Source organism: Abramis brama (genome assembly GCF_963993115.1).
Source record: "Abramis brama genome assembly, chromosome: 25".
In the NCBI taxonomy this organism is placed as follows: Eukaryota; Metazoa; Chordata; class Actinopteri; order Cypriniformes; family Leuciscidae; genus Abramis; species Abramis brama.
Genome location: NC_139987.1, coordinates 10,893,117 through 10,910,977, shown reverse-complemented (window position 1 = coordinate 10,910,977; position 17,861 = coordinate 10,893,117). Strand labels below are relative to the sequence as shown.

Here is a 17,861-nt window from a genome sequence, read left to right as displayed (position 1 = left end):
AAAAACTTCTTAGACTCTCTAAGGTTTTGCCCTCTTTGCCTTTCACCTTTCACATTTCACCAGGAGCATTGAGAGTCGTTCATATTCATCAGCGTTGAAGGAACCAGCAACCAATGAAATAAAGTTTCATTTCAAGAAAGCGAAATACACTACCATTCAATAGTTTGGGGTCAAGTTTGAGGGGCCATTTACACAACGCAGTTTTCAACTAAAAACATTTAGTGCGTTTAGGCCGTTCATTTACACGGCAACGGCATTCTGGCGGCCTGAAAACGCGAACTTTTGAATAGCACACGTACGTCTGCAAGATGTCTGTTAAAGATCACTTCATCTGGAAAGCATCTGCTGTTTACTAACATCTGATAGACATCTTTAAGATGTCAGTTTAACATACATTCTAAATCATTACATCTTAAAGACATCTTCTAAACGTCTATTTGACATCTGTCAGGAAACGTCCTATAGACGTATTGCAGATGAGCAAACGCTCTTAAAAATACGTCTTCCAGATGTAAACACGCACATCAAATAGACGTCTCCGGGATGTATGTGGGCTATCTACAAAGAAGCGAATTTGTAAAAACTGTGACGTCACGCGCATGTGTATTACACGTTTAGTCTATAGACCTTATTCAGAGCAGCGGCATTATAGGTATGAAAGCGAGGCTGTGAGGGATAGAGTTAACGCATTTTCAATGGCATCCGCTGTAAAAAGCTCCTAGATCACTTATTTTTCTACAGCTCATATTGTCTGGGATTTTTTTGTCTAATGAAGTTTGTCAGAGATATTTTTGCAGTGTTTCATCAGCAGAACAATCCAAAAACACATTAAACAACAGTACAGCCCACTGAAGAGATGTATGTCTATCCCTCACAGCCTCGCTTTCATTCCCGTTAATAATCCAAGCTGCTGTGAATAAGGTCTGTTAGGCACGTAGTGTTTCTTTACACGTTACCTTCGATTCGCCAACTACTGGCCTGGCGTGAATACAGCGTTTTTAGTCGTTTAGTCGCGGATCAGTGTGAACGGGGATCGTTTTGACAACGTTGTCGTCTGTGCACGAAAAACGCAAAGGAAAAACGTTTGTTTTTAGTACATCGTTGTCATTTAAATATACCTTGAAAGTCTTTAAAAAAAAAAAATACAGTAAAAACTGTAATTCTGTTAAAATTTAAGATATTACAATATTAAAATACTATTACAACTACTATTACAACTTTCTATTTTAAAATGTAATGTAATCCTGTGAAGCAAAGCTGACTTTTCAGCATCATTACTCCAGTTTTCAGTGTCACATGATCCTTCAGAAATCATTCTAATATGCGGAGTTGCTGCTCAAGAAACATTTCTTATCAATGTTAAACACAACTGTGCTGCTTATTATTTTTTAAGAAAACTGTGATAATTTTTTTTTTGTCAGGATTCTTTGATAAAGTTCAAAAGAACAGCTTTTTATTTGAAAGAGAAATCTTGTGTAATATTAGAAATTATCGTCACTTTTGATCAATTCAATGCTTAATGGCTAAAAGATTTTATATATATGACCCCAAACCTTTGAACTATAGTGTATTAGCAGCACAGAATGACAAATTCAATATTTTGACTACTAAAAAGAGTATAATATCCATTAGAGCTGAACGTATTGAAAGACAGCCTATAGAAGTCATATTTGACCAATCGCTGATCTACACTGACGCTCCTGGCTTTTTCAAAACAAAAATATCCATTACAGGCCACAACGGGAGTTGATTTTCACTCTAGATAGTTAAATATATCAGAGTTATTCAAACTGACCTCGGAGCTTCCAGCCCTGCAAGTGTTGTAATGCAAAACGTTGCTGTAACTGTTGCAAATTACTCTGTCCCTAAACCACTTGGGGCTGGTGAAATCTTGAGAGATATTTTGATACTATTCATGTTATTAAAATATTTATTTTGTGGATGCATTGATCAACGGGTGTTATCTTTCCATGACACATTTAGTACACCTTGTATTTTGGGGTCAAAACTCTCACTGCATCTCCAACACTGTTTTATTGCCACCTGGTGGACCCAGAAGGTATAAACTCAAACTCAAACACCAGCTTCGCATTGAAATGGACTACGCAAACCATCTCATATACAAGAGCTAGTTTAACTAGTCATAAGAAAGCTGAACTCTGAACAGCAGAACTAAGTTAGCCAGAAGTTTTGTTGTTTTGAGGGTTTAGTCATCTGCTACATTCTTGATCACCCATATTGGGCAGTAGTCATCTCTCTCTCCCCCTCTGCAGAATGACTTTGATCCTCCCTCTTTATAATGTCTCCATCTGTCTCACGTCCACCCTTGCGTCTCAAACTCTGACAGTAGCCTGCCATCATTCATACTAATGCCTTATTCCAATGGAATTCCATTCTGCAGTTCGCACAGGACAGAATACAGAGATTCTTGAGATTCAAGACTAAAATATTGCTCTGCATTCAAACATTTTTAAATCGTTACAGTGCTGAAGTGATGTATTGTGGCTGTTGCCATGGTGGCGATCATAAGACGAAAATGACAGTACTGCCAATTTCCACATATTCGGAGCAGGAGGTAAAATTAAATATTTGAACAGCGGCCCTATGCTTTTGGAAGGTCTTGGCAGCCGTCACGGCAGGTTCCTGAAATTTGGGCCTGTTGGAAAGCCTTTATCTCAAAGGGGCGAATCATGCGTACGAACAAGCACACTAAAAACACGACGCGCTTGTGCAAGCTTCTTAACACTCCTTCACAGTCAAGTACTTTATTCTTATTAATAACGCTTTTTTCTTTAAAAAAATCTTTTCAATATACAACACCATTTTAGACAAGACATTTCTGTTTACAACTAAATTCAGATCAGTTATGGGTCATTCAGAACCTAGACAAGCAGACAATGAAAAGGGGAACGAGACGGACAGCGCTAAAACGAGAAATGGAAGGACATATCAGGAGAAGTCAAAAACTACAATTATTCATACGATTTCACAAGAAAAAAAATATGAAGTCAATTTCCCAACTTAAAAAAAGGAAAAGCATTTTTTTTTTTAAAAATCAGAAACCGAGGAGTTGACCAGCACACATTATACGTCCCATCGCTCGCTCATTCATGCAGAACAGTCCCGAGAGAAGGAAGGCACTCAGACCTTGCCTTCTCCCTTTAGTTTTTCTTTTTTAAATCAAAAACAAAACAAACAAAAGATAGATACAGAGTTCATGGGTCCAGGGCGGAGCTGGGGCAGCCGTCACCCTGTACGCAGTGGCGGGGGTGAGAGGGGGGCTCCACGCCCACCCTCAGGTTCTCTGCTTAATGGCATCGCTCTCTCCACCGTTTCTCCACCTCCTCCTCCGCAGAGAGGGAGAAAGAGAACTGACGCAGTTTGTGTTTTGTGGGGCGGCCCTCAGTATGACCGAAGAGGGGGAGAAATAAAACGGACAGATGGAGAGAGGAGGGTGAAGGGGAGGGGGGTGGTGGTGGCGTTCCTCGACCTTTGATCCTGGCACACTTCCACAGAGACTGGGTCACCCGAACAGTCCCCACACACACTCGCACACACTCCGCACGCCACCAGAGCTTCCCTGTCAAGAGATCACACGCATGCAAGTTAGTTTTAATTTTGACGTGTGCGAATTTGAACGAAATCGTAAAAGTCAAAACATGCGTTACCTGCTATCTGGATATATAGGTATACGTGCGGGACGGCGATCGTCCTTCCGTCTGCCCGTTGGTCGACACGTTGAGGAAGTCCCAGATAAGGATAGTGTCATCGTGGGAGCTGCTGATGATCTGGAACTCATCGAATTGGAGCCGGAACACTCGGCCAGAATGTTCCTATACGCAGACAGACTATTATTGAAGCGACATCGCTGCTGTGGATCAAAATCAGGCACAGACTGGGAATGACATGATGCAGTTCAGACCATCTATGGTGCTATAAATGCGGAGGGCGGGTTAACTACACATGACAGGGATGCGGGACAGATCAGAGATTATTAGGAATTAATAACAGAGTAGAGCAGGTAGGCATAGGGCTGGGTGATATGGCCAATATATCATCTCTTTATTTTTGGCTGAATGACAATATCTCTGCATTTTCTAATTTTTCTATTTGGATTTTTTTTTTTAAATCTGCATTTAAAAAAAATATATTACTTTACATCCTGCCCAATGTCGTCCAACAAACAATGCTTATATTGAAGGCTATGAAAACAAATGTAACCATGTTATATATTGTGCAAAAAAAGGTTAAAAATAGCATTACATTCTAACAAAATCTAAAAACAAAAATGATCCCTTTTAAAGCAGAAGTTAGACTAAAAATGATAAAAGCACTGACTAAATGTTTATTGCTAAGAGGAACACACATTGACTCATCTGAGCTTAATCAAATGTAGGCTAATCTAATTACCTCATTACACTAGGCACTTTACAGTTACCCCTATCATAAAAACACGCTTACTTGTAGGTTTAAAATTCTACATATGGCAAATTTAAGTCCAACAAATATTTTAGCAAAATGTATATTTTAGTCAGAATTACTGCGCTCCTATTCTATTGCGCTTCATCTGTTCAATGAAGTCTGTGAAGTTTAGCGAGACTCGCTTACATAATGTTCATCCAGTCATGACAGCAAAATAGAAACATTTGCAAGACTGTCTAACATTTACAGAAGTAGAACATACCTATAAAATGTAAGTAATGCCTGGAGGAAAACACCACGTCTCAAACGCATTAAACAGCACAAGTATCTGTCAGAGCAGCTGACAGGGAAAGCTCCTTTAAACTAATGCACTAACAATATTGCACAAGTTATTTTTAAGCCCTTAATATAAAGCATGTCTCATGTTTAGGACAAATTGATAAAGTCGATATACCGACCTTCCCTAGCACCAATTAATCCGCTGATATTTGAGCATTTTGAGATTATCAGTGACAGCGCTGTTTTTCATCAATTCCAAGTGCACACTATAACACTGTACATTTTTAAAGAGACGAGATATATAAAAAAAAAAAAAAAATTGAGAACTTGAAAACATGGAGGGGCTTTAAATCAAAATGTTACACACTTAAGTTATGCAGTGTTTTAGATTCCACGTGTTAATTTTAAAAGCTTGGTAAAATATTTTCCATTGTTTCAGTGATCTTCAAATTTACCAAAATTAAGTAAATATTGTCTAAAGACAAGTGATCATTCAACTTTAACATTTTGTTTTTTACATTTATTATATAAAATACTATACTGTATACACACTACTGTTTAAAAGTTTGGGGTCAATAAGTTTAATCCTTTTTTCTACTCTCTTATGCCAACCATATTACAATTAAAAATAACTTTTTATTTTAAGAGATTTTAAAATGCAATTTAACTATGGATTAAGCTATGGAAAGCAAAAAATAAATAAATTCAGGATTCTTTGATGAAGAGAAAAATCAATGCGGAATATTAATTAAAATACAATATAAATTACTTGCCTCTAACGTTATTTTATTTATTTTGTGTGGAATTTACAGAGCACCCATTTTGCAGTTTTGTTTAGAGATAATGAATTGAGCCCATGTATGTTCTGAAGTGTTGTGTGTGGCTGGGAACTCACCACTAGTGTACGTAGACACAGAGTGCTGGCTGGGGCTCGAGGATCGAGAGCAGCTTGTAGGTCCCATACTTTAATTTTGCTGCACACACACACAAACAAAGAACATTAGATAATGGACAAAAATATTACAATCATAAATCCACAATACATTGGTTAAAATATCCCTCTCTCATTCTTCTGTTGTAAAGCAGCTCTACAGCCGCATTTCACGCATAATCTACAGATAATCTGAGATTCAATTGTGGGCTTCCCAGGATTAAAAGTGACTGCTCCCTCGGCTTTGTGGGTATAGTGTACTGCTCAAGTGTCAGATTAATGACTGGAGCACAGGGAGCAGACAAATGCAACTCCGCAATTAAAGATGTGAGAATAAAGAGATTATTCACATTAAGGCCAGGAATAAACCAGCCACAATCCAGACAAAAAAATAAATAAATAAATCTGGCCAAAGTTAATCCTCCAGACTAGAATGCATTTCAGCAAAAGCATCTTAATTTGTCAAGTGTTCAATCTCCAACGCTACAATTTATTTATTTTTTTATTAAAACTTTTTACAGGAACTTCCTCTCAGTCTTTTTTGGCTGTTAGCAAACAGTTGCAAAAATTGTTTTTCCACATTCTGTTATTCTTCAATGCACTGTAATGCAATGCAAAAAAAAAAAAAAAGCCAATAAAACTCATTTCAACTTTGAATAAATCAGACTTGGGCATACCCGTCATACGCTCCACTCACAATCCGCTTGTTATCAAACCGAATGCAGCGAACAAGCTCCTCATGCCCTTCCAAAACCCGCAAACAGGCTCCACACTCAATATCCCAGAGCCTGGAGAAAGAGATTAACAAAGATTTCAAGAGAAAATAAATCAAATGCAAGTAATACTAACTGAGTGAACCCAGGTCACATTATACCCAAAAAAGAACAATTATACCAACAAGGAAAAGAAGAATTAGGTTATATTCAGTATTAAGAAAAGTAAGTTTAATATTAAAACCCTTAAAATGTTTTGGTAAAAAAATAAAATAATAATAATTCACTTCAATTGTCCTAGGGTGAAATGTGACCTGGACATTTTTTTTATCCCCACGTTTCTTGAGATTCACCCAATTGCTTTTATATGTAAACTCAATGTATTATTTATTGGCACAGACCTGATGGTGTTGTCTGAAGAGCCACTGACCACGAGTCTGTCTCTGTACTGTAGGCAGGCGATTCCTCGCTTATGACCGTTTAGTGTCCGAACAAACTCGCAGGTGCTTGTACTCCACACCTGCAAAACATTACATTAAACACTTTAAAACTTTGTGATCTAAATGTGTAATGTTTAAACCTTATATGTATATTTTCTAACCAGTGCCACTTTTCCTTTAGAATGATCCATTGGCGTATTTAATAAAGCACCAGTACATTCAAACTCAGGAAGTTGTGTGTGCGCACATGTGAAAACACCCCTAGAAAACCCACACACACCAGCCCATACTGCCCTGCCTCATTATTTGGGGAATGTTTTCAGAGGGTGGGGGCTGCAGAATGACTTGGCACCCCTCCCAGAGCGATGGGTGTGCTGGCTCAGGGCTGTCTGTTCCTGGAATCCCGATTGCCCCGATTCCAGCATCTAGGAGAGAGCGGCTGGAGAATACGAGTGCTGACGAGGGCTCTGGGCAAGAGCAGCGGACTGTAGCGCTTCTCCAGTCTACAGAGAATTGAGAAGCCATTACACTGCTGCCCTCTGCTGGGTATTTCTGGCTTTGGACAGATCAAGCGGACACCTGAATAGTCCAAGCCTGACTGCACGACAAATTAGTCAAGTCCATTGCAGCACAAAACCATTGAGCTTATTTTGGCGGAAAACTGGAGGACCACTTCCCTGCAGAGTTTAGTTCCAAATCTAACCGAGGTCTGACTTACTAGAAAACTGCAGGTAGGCGAGTTTGATCATAGTTTGAGCTGAACTCTGTAGGACAGTGGCACTCCAGGGCTGGATTTGAGTAACCCTGCCTTATCGCTTCTTTGTTGACAACAGATTAATAAACTATTCTCATGACGAATGTTGCGTTCCCAGATGCAAATTATGAGTGACTCAAAACACACAGCACTTGCAGAGTAGAATTAACTGAAACGAAACTGAAAACAAAGTGCTGTTACGGTACTCTGAAACGTGCAACGCATCAGACTATTTTTTTATAGAATTACACCACAACCGCTGCAATCTGATGATCGCACTAAGCCATATCACATTCTTACAACCACGCATTGTCAATTCATAAGAAAGTTACCAGGCAACTGCCGAGTGACAGTTTCAACGCTGATGTTTACTTGCATTTGGCGCTTTGAACCCTGGCTAACCCACACACAGCTTGTGCAGTACTGTTAAAAGCAATCTGTGCATTAAATAAAGGTTTTAGAAAACGTACAATTTTGCAGTTTATTTAGTAATCGTTTTAGGCCATTTCAATCATCATACAGTAACAGGCACTAAGGCTGTCAAATTAAATCGAATACTTGTCAAATTTAAAATAAAAATCCATATTCGAATGTAAAAAACGGTGCATTCGAATTTTAGGTGTGCGTCAGGCAGTGGCGTACGAGATGTGATGACGACGTTGTTGCGTTTTAATGTTTTTTTAGCCTATACAGTTGAACCCACTAGATGCGGTGCAAGATGCAAAACATTGCAGAAATGGAGAAGCTCAATGCGGAGGTCTTGGTTACGTCAAAACTGTAACAAAGCTGTTCACACAAAGAACGCATTTTCTGCATTTTTTTCTGTTTTTCCATTGTTTTCATTGTTTAAACGTGCTAGACAGACATCTGACCAGTGCACTCGTGTCTCGCACAAGAGAGCCGCATGTTTAGAAAGCCATGTAAAGGTAAAAAAAAAATATGTCTTGAGACTTTGTGGGGGGGAGGGGTTTCCATTCCACTGCATGTCATGTTTTTAAACGCAAAAAAAGTACTGTGTGATTGGAGCTTCGAATCTTTGCATTAAACTATGCATAAATACACGATGCTGTTATGTACATAATTGTTATGCAATTTACGAAATAATTTTTGATTTATAAATGGTAGATAAAACTTTATGCACTACAAACAGTAATGTTATTTAATTGCCTTGAATAAACAATTTAATGCAGTGCATTAATATTTAGCTCATAGCGCCCTCTTGTGGCATGGAGACAAGCAAAAAAAGCTCTAACTGAAATTATGCCTTTTAAATTCAAATATTAGTAATAAGCAAGTATGAAATTCGAATTTAGTTTTTGAGCCGTTTTGACAGCCCTAACCAGCACACCATCCACCCAAAAACCATTTCATGGTCATACTTTTCAGGCCGTAAAAAATACAGAAATCTGTATAAATATAGAAAAGAAATTCCCCCCCTGTGATATGTATTGGGTGCAGATATATTTGAAATCAGATACAACTCTAAGAGCATTGATTTGTGGTTTGATTGACAGCTGATAACAGTCATTCAGACAGAAGAGCACTGACCTTTATGGTCCGATCACCAGAGGCAGAGACAATGTACTTGTCGTCAAAGTCGACCACGTTGACGGCGGCCCTGTGTCCGACGAGGACTCGGCGGAGGCTGATGTCTGTGGGAGAGGCCATGTCCCACACGGCGATGGAGCGATCCTTCGAGCAGGTGACCATCAACCCGTTACAGAATCGCAGGTGGAGCACGGCCTCGTTGTGATGGATCAGAGTGTTCAAAACCTCCCCCGAGTTCACATCCCAAACTCTGGGTAAAAAGAGAAGGCAAGAGAAGTCAGCGCCGATTTTATCAGTCCCTTACTCATTCCAGCTGAACAGACATGTGGAGTGATGGGGAGAGGGGTGGGGGGGGATGGAGAAATGAACAGAGGACTTATAGAAAGCGAGAGAACGATAGAAATCTGACCTGACAGTGGAATCAGAGGAGCCGGTAACAATGACTCTCTCATCGTATTGCAGACACAGCACAGAGCCTGTGTGCCCTGTCAGGATCTTCAAACACTCCAGAGTCTGTTTATCCCATATCTGAATACAAACACACATACGACATCTTTTCACATTTGCAAACACCATGAATTTCACAATCTCAAAAATACACTTCTTTTAACGGGAGCGGACTCATTATTGGACATTAATTTAAATTTTGCAATAATTTCACATTGCTAGTTGAGATGCGGCAATATTTTGGCCAATGTTGTTGTCAGCCAATAATTATTTATATCATGGCCAATATCAATTAGAATTTTTGATCTAATATATTCGATTAAATAAAAACTTAAAATACTCTACTGTTCCAGTTTGAGGTTGGCAAGATGTTTTAATGTTTAAAAATCACTTATGCTCACAAAGTATTTATTGCCTGTATTTATTTAAATAAATCCTTTAACATAATTCCTTTAAATTGTAATATTTAACAGTATTACTGTTAAAACTGTTTTTATTTAAATAAATACAGCCTTGGCTGTAATATGCTGATTTGATGTTCGAGAAACATTTCTTATTATAATCAATGTTGAACAGTATATTTTTGCTTAAACTGTGATAAAATTCATAAGAACAATATATATTTGAAATATAAATCTTTTCTAACAAATGTCATTACTGTCAACTTAACGCATCTTTGCTGAAAAGCATTCACTTTTTTCCTAAAATAAAATGCTATTATACTATTACTATTCTATAATTAAAACCTGTTTTTAATAACAACGACCTTTTAAAAAATACAATAACATTCATCGTCACCAATGAGACATCCCTAGAGATACACAAGCTGAATTTCAAGAACAAGAAATAAGAGATGAGAAAATCAGATGTAAGAGTGCATTTAAACAAACCCCTAACACTACATATGAGCAATATACAGTAGTCAACATTTGAAGTGGAACAAAAAAGTTCAAAGTTGACCTAAGACAAGAACGGGTATTGTTCAAAATTCATGTATAACTTTGATGAAAGGTTTTGATCCACTTCAAATGTTGACTACTGTAATTAGTCATTCTTGCCTTAGTCTCACTTGAATCATCTCACTGGTTTCAATACACTCTCACTAGTTTTAGTATTATACTATATAAGGGGAGAGTTTCAATTGTGTACATCTAAAACTCGAGTCGCGTTTCTGTTTTGAGAGTTTTAAAAGCATCCTCCATCTGAATGCAGACATCTTGAACCCCTTTGGTTCGACTAACATCAGTTCAGCAAACAATCACAAAATTGTGCATTTGCAAAATGTGATTAAATGCGTCATAATTCACAAGAACACGCTTGATGTCAAAAGTGGTTAGCATTTTTAAATGGCACCTGCGTAAGGAAGGATGCAGTCAGACTGTGGTTTTTACCAGTGATGACTACAGTACACCCCACGCGAGGTTCACGAGAAATACACAGGCAGAGTGCGGTCACACCTTGATGGAGTTATCTCGTAGACCACTGATGATCTTTTCGTCGTCATACTGGAGGCAGTAAACACCTTTGCTGTTCTCCGACCTACACTGGATCCTTTGCAAGTTATGTCGGCCACACCTCCAGTTCGCCTCGATGGTCTGGGAACAGGAACAGCAATTTAAGTAATTATTTTACTTGATTTGATCAAAATGATTACGCATTGACATCAAATAAAAAAAGCCATTTGAAAATGTAATATTTAAATAGCTGATGGCTGCACAATCTGATTACTATGAAAAAGACAGCTAGGTTGCATGAGGCCTGCCACCCACCCCTGAGGTTAAATCACTGAGCATTTGTTTGTTCATTTGAGCAAGCAGGAGCAGAGTTACTACCTGCATTCTAGTCTGGAGTCCCTTCCCTTAAAAAAAAAACATTGGCTCGTTTCTGGCATGAGCAGACAAGAGCTAATCTCATATTACACCCATAAAAGACAGAAAGAAACAATGATTGATTTGCCCACCTCGATGTCCTGAATGATTTTCGGATAAAGAGAACGGTAGTATGAGTTCGGAGGAACTTCTGTTGTGCGGTTCTTGAACAGGTATTTTTCCCTGTGAATCAAACAGCAATAAACATCCCTGATAAACTGGCATAAACAAGCCCCTTTATAATTTAAGGCCAAATAAGATGTACAAGACAGTCTAAATGGAGGTTCCTAGAATGTCTGGTGGAGAATTACACCACTGAGAGATAATGACGAGGTGGTTGTTAAACCTCATGTATAAATGAGGGGGTTTGAGGGATGTAAACAGTCATATCAGCACCATGACTCACCACTGGTGTCTCTCTGAAAGGCCTTTCCACAGCGGGTCTGTCCGAACCATCCTCTCGATCAGCTTCTTCCACAACATGCCTTCAGAAATCACACGCTGCCACTCCTTACACACCAGCTCGGCCGAACACAGCGAGCGCGCGTCCAGGAAGGACAAGATATTCTCCGCTATATGATCCAGACCCTGAGCTGGAACACAAAAAGACATTTTTTTTTTTAAAGGATGCAAGAGTTAAAAGCAGGATAAAGAATATTTAAGAACACCGGTCAAAGAATATTTGTGTTTAACGTCAAAAAAAATTACATTCACAACACATTTGACTTTTACAATCTGATGCATTTTCCAAAAGAAACAGTATAATCAAAAGTAAAAAAAGTGTAAAGATGATGCAAGATACACTGTTCAAATTTTTTTTTTTTTTTTTTTTAAAGAAGTCTTTAATGCTTACAAAGATTACTATTATTTGATCAAATGCAGAAATATTGTGAAATGACGTTTCTATTTAAAAACATGGTAATTTGCATGTACATTCTTGTGACGCAGAGCTGTATTTTCATGATTACTCCAGTCTTCAGTGTCACATGATCCTTCAGAAATCAGTCTAATATGCTGATCTGGCACTAAAGAAATATTTCTTAATATTAAGTTGCGTAATATTTTTTTGTGGCAATTATTTTCGGAATTCTTTAATGTAAAAGAAGAGTATTTAATTGAAATGTATTTTTGTTGTAACATTATAAATGTCTTTACAGTCACTTTTGATCAATTTAAAGCATCCTTGCTGAAAAATGTATACATTTCTTAAATCTTACTTATAACAATAACACCAGGAACATGTGTTAAATGATTAATTTGATTGAAATTAAAGTTTGATTTATATATAATATTAGAGATAGGCTATACTAAAATAGTCTTATATTAAGCATGGTCTATCTTTAATCTTAAGGCTAAATTTAATGCATGGATCCTCCATCAAATACAGCACTTTCAGAATAAGGACTGTATGTAATACCTGGCAGTGCCGTAATGAAGTCCCTTTGGAGCATGGGTTTGAGGTAGGAGTTTATGTGGCCGTGTTGGTAATGGCACATGCGTGAGATCAGGTGTTCCACAAACTCCACCTGGTCCGCTTCAGACCACTGATCAAAGAGCTGGATACACACGTCCTTCTCCTTCTCGTAATTTCCTTCCGATGGCCGCTTCCTAGAGCCCGTCAAAGGTCCATTACTCACCTGAGGACAGATAAAGATAGGCTGGGAGAACCGTACAAGGAAAAACAAATAAATAGATATGTTAGATGAGACCAAAACAAATCTGTATGGGCAAAGGGAGAATAGAAACAATCATAGTATTTCAAGGCAGATGCATTTACTCAGAAAAGAGTTAAACAATTTACCCTTTAAGCCCTGAAGGCATTTTGAGTCATTTTTTTTGAGTGACACACAAATCTAAAGACTCATTTCACGTACAAAACTTGCTCAAGTTTAGTCAAAGCCCAGAACAATAATGTTTGTTGTTTTCTAGTCCATGCACTACACTGTACTACTTAGAAGTTAATCAAATTGGTTACATGCATGTAAAGTTGAGACTAAGCTTTCAAATGACACCTATTTTGTGTTGATCAAGCCAGTAGTTTTGAAAAATATGATTATTAATTGTTTTGTCGCTAGGTGGTGGCCGCCGGCGGTACAGTACGGTTTAGAGAGACAACACAGCACTCGTAAGAGTTGATCAAAATGGTTACATGCATTAAAAAGCTGAGTTTCTAAGCTTTAAAATTATACATATTTTGTGTTATTCCATTCAGAGGTTGTTTAGCAATTTGATTACAAATGTTTTCACGTGGGGTGTACCGCCAGCAGAACACACTTACTTGACTTAAGATACAGAGATAGTTTTAACATTAAACTCTCCTGCTTTTAATCAAAAACAACATTTATGCCTAGTTTCCACCAAGCAGTACGCAAGCTGGATCAGGGTTTCCCATCCCAAATCATACTGTACCGTACCGCTCGGTGGAAACGAGGCATTAAAAACACACAAAAAGCAGAAAACAAACTGAAAAACATTTCACAAAAAGATGTTTGATTCTTTGTTGAAAAAAAGATTCTGGGCACTTTCATTTTCTGGTAGTCAAATGTGTGATCTAATTTGTGGTTGCTCTGCTAGGACATCTGTGTGAGCTTCAGGGGAACTGAACATCCACTAAAATAACTTTGGCTTTATTAAAAGTAAATGCACAAATGTCTCAGATAAGTGAAGTTGAGTGAGAAAAAAAGTTTAGCATTGCATGTTTGCAGATGCCACTTGTTTAAATATCAAATTCATAAAGTTTGTACTGAAGTGTGACTTGCATCACCGTTCAAAAGTTTGGGGTCAGTAAGAGTTTTTTTTTTTCAAGAAATTAATACTTTTATACATCAAGGATGCATTAAATTGATCAAAGGTTACAAAAGATTTCCATTAAGCACTAAGCATCAATGATTATAATTGATAAGAAATGTGTCTTGAACACTAAAGCAAATTAGAATGATTTCTGATAGATCATGTGACACTAAAAATTGATACTGAAAATACAGCTTTGCCAGGAAAAGATTTTATCTTAATACAGATTTTAAAATGTAATAATATTTCACAGGATTAGCCTACTGCTTTTACTGTATTTTCGATTAAATAAATGCAGTCTTGGTGAGAATAAGAGATTTCTTTCTAAAACATTACGGTAGTATAAGTGTCCGGATCCCACTGTTACTACACAGGACATCTCAAAAATGCAAGAGAGGACACACTGATCCTAAATACGGATGCAATAAAGGCTTGCGGAAATGGTCACAGAGGTTTTCCAGACACAGATTAGGCAGTGCCCTACAACAAAACCCTAAGTCAACAGTACTTCAATATGGAAAATCCTTCATGGTCCAGGGAGAGGCAACTCAACTGGTCCTTATTCTAGTATGGGTTTATTATTTTTACTGGCTTTGACAAACAGAGGTACGTCTCATCCAACTCACCTTAAAAATTGTGATCTTTGGGGAGTGCTCTGCAGTCTGCGAGTCCATGACAGAGGTGTTCTGCAGAAGGAAAAAACAAAACATTATTTCACAATGTCGTCTTTACATTGTTATATTGGACCACAATATAAATCGGAACCACTCCTATACGAGACCTATTGTCGCTGTCGGGCGGAAACCTTGTATCTCCATATTTTATCTATTTTATTTTTTCATAAATCATTACTATTGGTCACCCTTTACATCTGTATGTGGGTTTTGCACATTTTAAACCAATGAAAATCATTAAAAAGAGCTTGTGACGGAAACTTGTAACTCCACTGGATCCTCAAACGGTCTTTAAAACATCATAACTCCACCCGCCTCTATCGTGAATGAAGTGCCGCACACCGTCTCTGCTTGTTTGCAATGCAAGGGTAAATAAAGTACTGGTTCTATTAAAAAGTAGCATTTTCTTTACTCAAGAAACACACACTATATATGTATGTGAGATATGGAAAATGTTTTATGTATTTGAGAAGTGGAGAAGAGTCTTAGTCTAGCATTTATCAGAGTCATGGCCAATACGGTCTTAAAAAGCAAGTGCATAGCACTTCATCTTTCACAATGTGAGATTTCAGCCAAAAGACAGAAAGAAACAGTGTTCAGCCGCCCACATAGCTACAGTAAACTTTATAACCTGCAAGTTGACGAACACAAAATGCGACGGACAAAACATGTCAGAAATTCTCCAGTCAAAAACCTTGTAACTCAATTGAGCTTGATTTTGGTAAAATGTTAATATAATGACTATGTAAGTGTCTGACCATATAAAGACACAATATCCACTTTGACAATGCAGTGTAGTGCTTTTTTCCATTTCCTTAAAAGCAGTTTTTGGAGACACAAGGTTTCCGCTTGACAGCGACGATAAAAATCATCTTTCATCATCTGCTCGCATGCGTTCATAATTCCATCGCATTGTTTGTTGGAAAGCAGATGAAAGGACTGAGCACCAGCCTACGATCTCTGCGTGCTGAATAATTGGACAGATTCTTCATCAGCATGCTGTTAAGATGTGGGATGGGGCAGGGTGTGTAGGCGTTTGGGTATCGTGTCAACAGCTGTCCCCTAGCCAAGGCCACCACAAGGATATGCTTACATCCCAAACACAGGCGACACAGAGATGATGCCCTTAATATCCACGACTCAGCACCTGCTTTAATCCACAATCACCATTCATATCGTGAATATCTTTATAAACTTGGGCAAAAGCTCCCTGGACTGAAAGGGGTGTGATATCAAAGATAGACACCAGTGTTGTTTTACCATCACTGAGATAGTAGTATTATAGTTTTATAAATATATTGAATTAGTTTGTTTTTACGGTTCCATTTTACTTTTAGTATTTTGTTGTGTTTTTGACATTTGCATGATTTTGTTTCATTATGAGTCCTCTGCTGTCTATACACAAATGCACGTGGCTTGTTATCTTCAACCAAAAACCATCTATCTTTCTCAAGCTTCACAATACAAAGTGGACAAACTCAAGAACATTCACTCCTACCTTTACAGTGTATCCATAGCAACAAGAAGCAAATCCAATCTGTAAAACTGATTCTATAAGGATATTGTATTGGCAAGATGATATTGATTCAGAGACAGCCTCATTAATAAAGGGCATATTTAAATAAGTCAATACACTTAAAGGCACTATAAAAATGTTTTAGATTAACAGAAATGTTTTATTTAATTAAGATTGATAATGAGACTACACACAGATGTAAATCATGTCAAATGTGATGGTAAACTAGTGAAGGACAAACTTGGAGGAATTCTGTTTATTTTTATTGTAAGTCTTATACAATTTCTATTCATAAAAGTATGAAACAAAAATCAATGAGTTAAATAAGAAAATATCGTAATTAGTTGGCGTAGGCTAATGGTTTGATGCGGTTAGCCACCTAGCAGCTTGCTATTACTTCCTTCACATCAACAATGAAGATTTGTATTTCCCTAAAAAGATGCGTGGTTACCAAAACACAACTATTCATTCACATTAAACCATGATTCTTGTAAAAGTTACAATATGTGTACATTTCCTCATCGTTTGGCTCAGAAATGTCATTTGCAATTGACAGCACGAGCGGTTACTTCCTATTACGCAGCTTTAAACTCCAGTTAAAATATGTCGCGTCACGTAAATGAGACGTTTTTGTGTGAGAGAAATGGTTGTTTTGAAAACTTTAAAACATAGTGAAGGATTCTGAGACTGCATATGAACCACAACTGGTCTGCACGATCAGATTATAGGCTGGAGTGAGTGGCGCAGAGGCGCCGCAGTGAAGCTCAAGTCACCGGCTAAAGTCGACGAGCCTCGGACTCACCACGATGCCGCGGCAGCTTCACTCCCTCCACATCCGCCACTAGCTCAATAAATATCCTCAACCACCACCAATAACACTTGCTGGTCTTGTCTACTAACGTATCAGCTTTGGTATAAAACGGAAAACAAGGGGGAGAGACGTGAAAACCACCAAGTGAGACAGCGATACATAGCAGGGCCCTCCTTGTCAGCCGAGCCAGCCATTTCTCTCTCTCGCTCCTCACCCCTCCTTCCCCCTCAACTCAACCGATCCCTACCCACTCCACAAGCTGGTTATGTTCTACCAGGCTTTGCTTGTAACCGGTAAAACGAATGTATAAACGCGAAAGTCTTTAGGACATACCAGAAAATCTTTCTCGAAGCACAACCGAGTACTCACCATTGGCTCTAAGGTTTTGTCCTCCATCTCCGGCTCCATGTTTGTTCCCCGAAACTCGCAGTGAAAATGGAAACCCCGCCCTGCGACACAAGCACGTCACGAAAAAGAGGCGGAGATAGAATTCTTGATTCGAAGTCTCCGATTGGATGTCAAATAACCAAAGCTGACCAAATGGGCGTTGTCCGCGTTGTGATTGGATAATTCCTGCTGCTAAGGTACAAAGCGGGTACAGACGGACTACGTCATGATCATAATCTAACAACATTCGTGGTTGGTCACCGATTGACAAAAAGGGTTTT

The 17,861-nt window shown here is 38.2% G+C and overlaps 1 protein-coding gene across 2 annotated transcripts; it reads right to left on the bottom strand.

Annotated features, from left to right (window-relative positions):
* Positions 1 to 2,736: 2,736 nt before the first annotated feature.
* fbxw11b (F-box and WD repeat domain containing 11b) lies at positions 2,737 to 17,661 on the bottom strand. 2 transcript variants are annotated; one of them, XM_084104857.1, is made up of 13 exons: positions 17,563 to 17,661; positions 14,819 to 14,878; positions 12,820 to 13,060; positions 11,809 to 11,995; positions 11,495 to 11,585; positions 10,992 to 11,129; positions 9,497 to 9,615; positions 9,088 to 9,337; positions 6,747 to 6,865; positions 6,310 to 6,420; positions 5,597 to 5,675; positions 3,669 to 3,833; positions 2,737 to 3,580 (listed from the first exon to the last, which is right to left on the bottom strand). In XM_084104857.1, exons 1-12 carry the CDS (start codon positions 17,599 to 17,601, stop codon positions 3,672 to 3,674), a joined length of 1,596 nt encoding a protein of 531 aa, XP_083960983.1. In that variant the 5' UTR covers positions 17,602 to 17,661; the 3' UTR covers positions 2,737 to 3,580; positions 3,669 to 3,671. The 2 variants fall into 2 exon arrangements, with proteins under 2 accessions (XP_083960983.1, XP_083960984.1); XM_084104858.1 differs by having other exon boundaries at positions 12,820 to 13,039; positions 17,563 to 17,658.
* Between the last annotated feature and the right edge of the window lie 200 nt (positions 17,662 to 17,861).

Coding starts and splice junctions, on each gene's coding strand:
- fbxw11b (XM_084104857.1), bottom strand. CDS start 17,601: ATGGAGCCGGAGATGGAGGACAAAACCTTAGAGCCAATG. Junction 14,879..17,562: donor ACAAAACCTTAGAGCCAATG/GTGAGTACTCGG, acceptor TTCCTTCTGCAG/AACACCTCTGTCATGGACTC. Junction 6,421..6,746: donor TCTTCAGACAACACCATCAG/GTCTGTGCCAAT, acceptor CTCTTTCTCCAG/GCTCTGGGATATTGAGTGTG.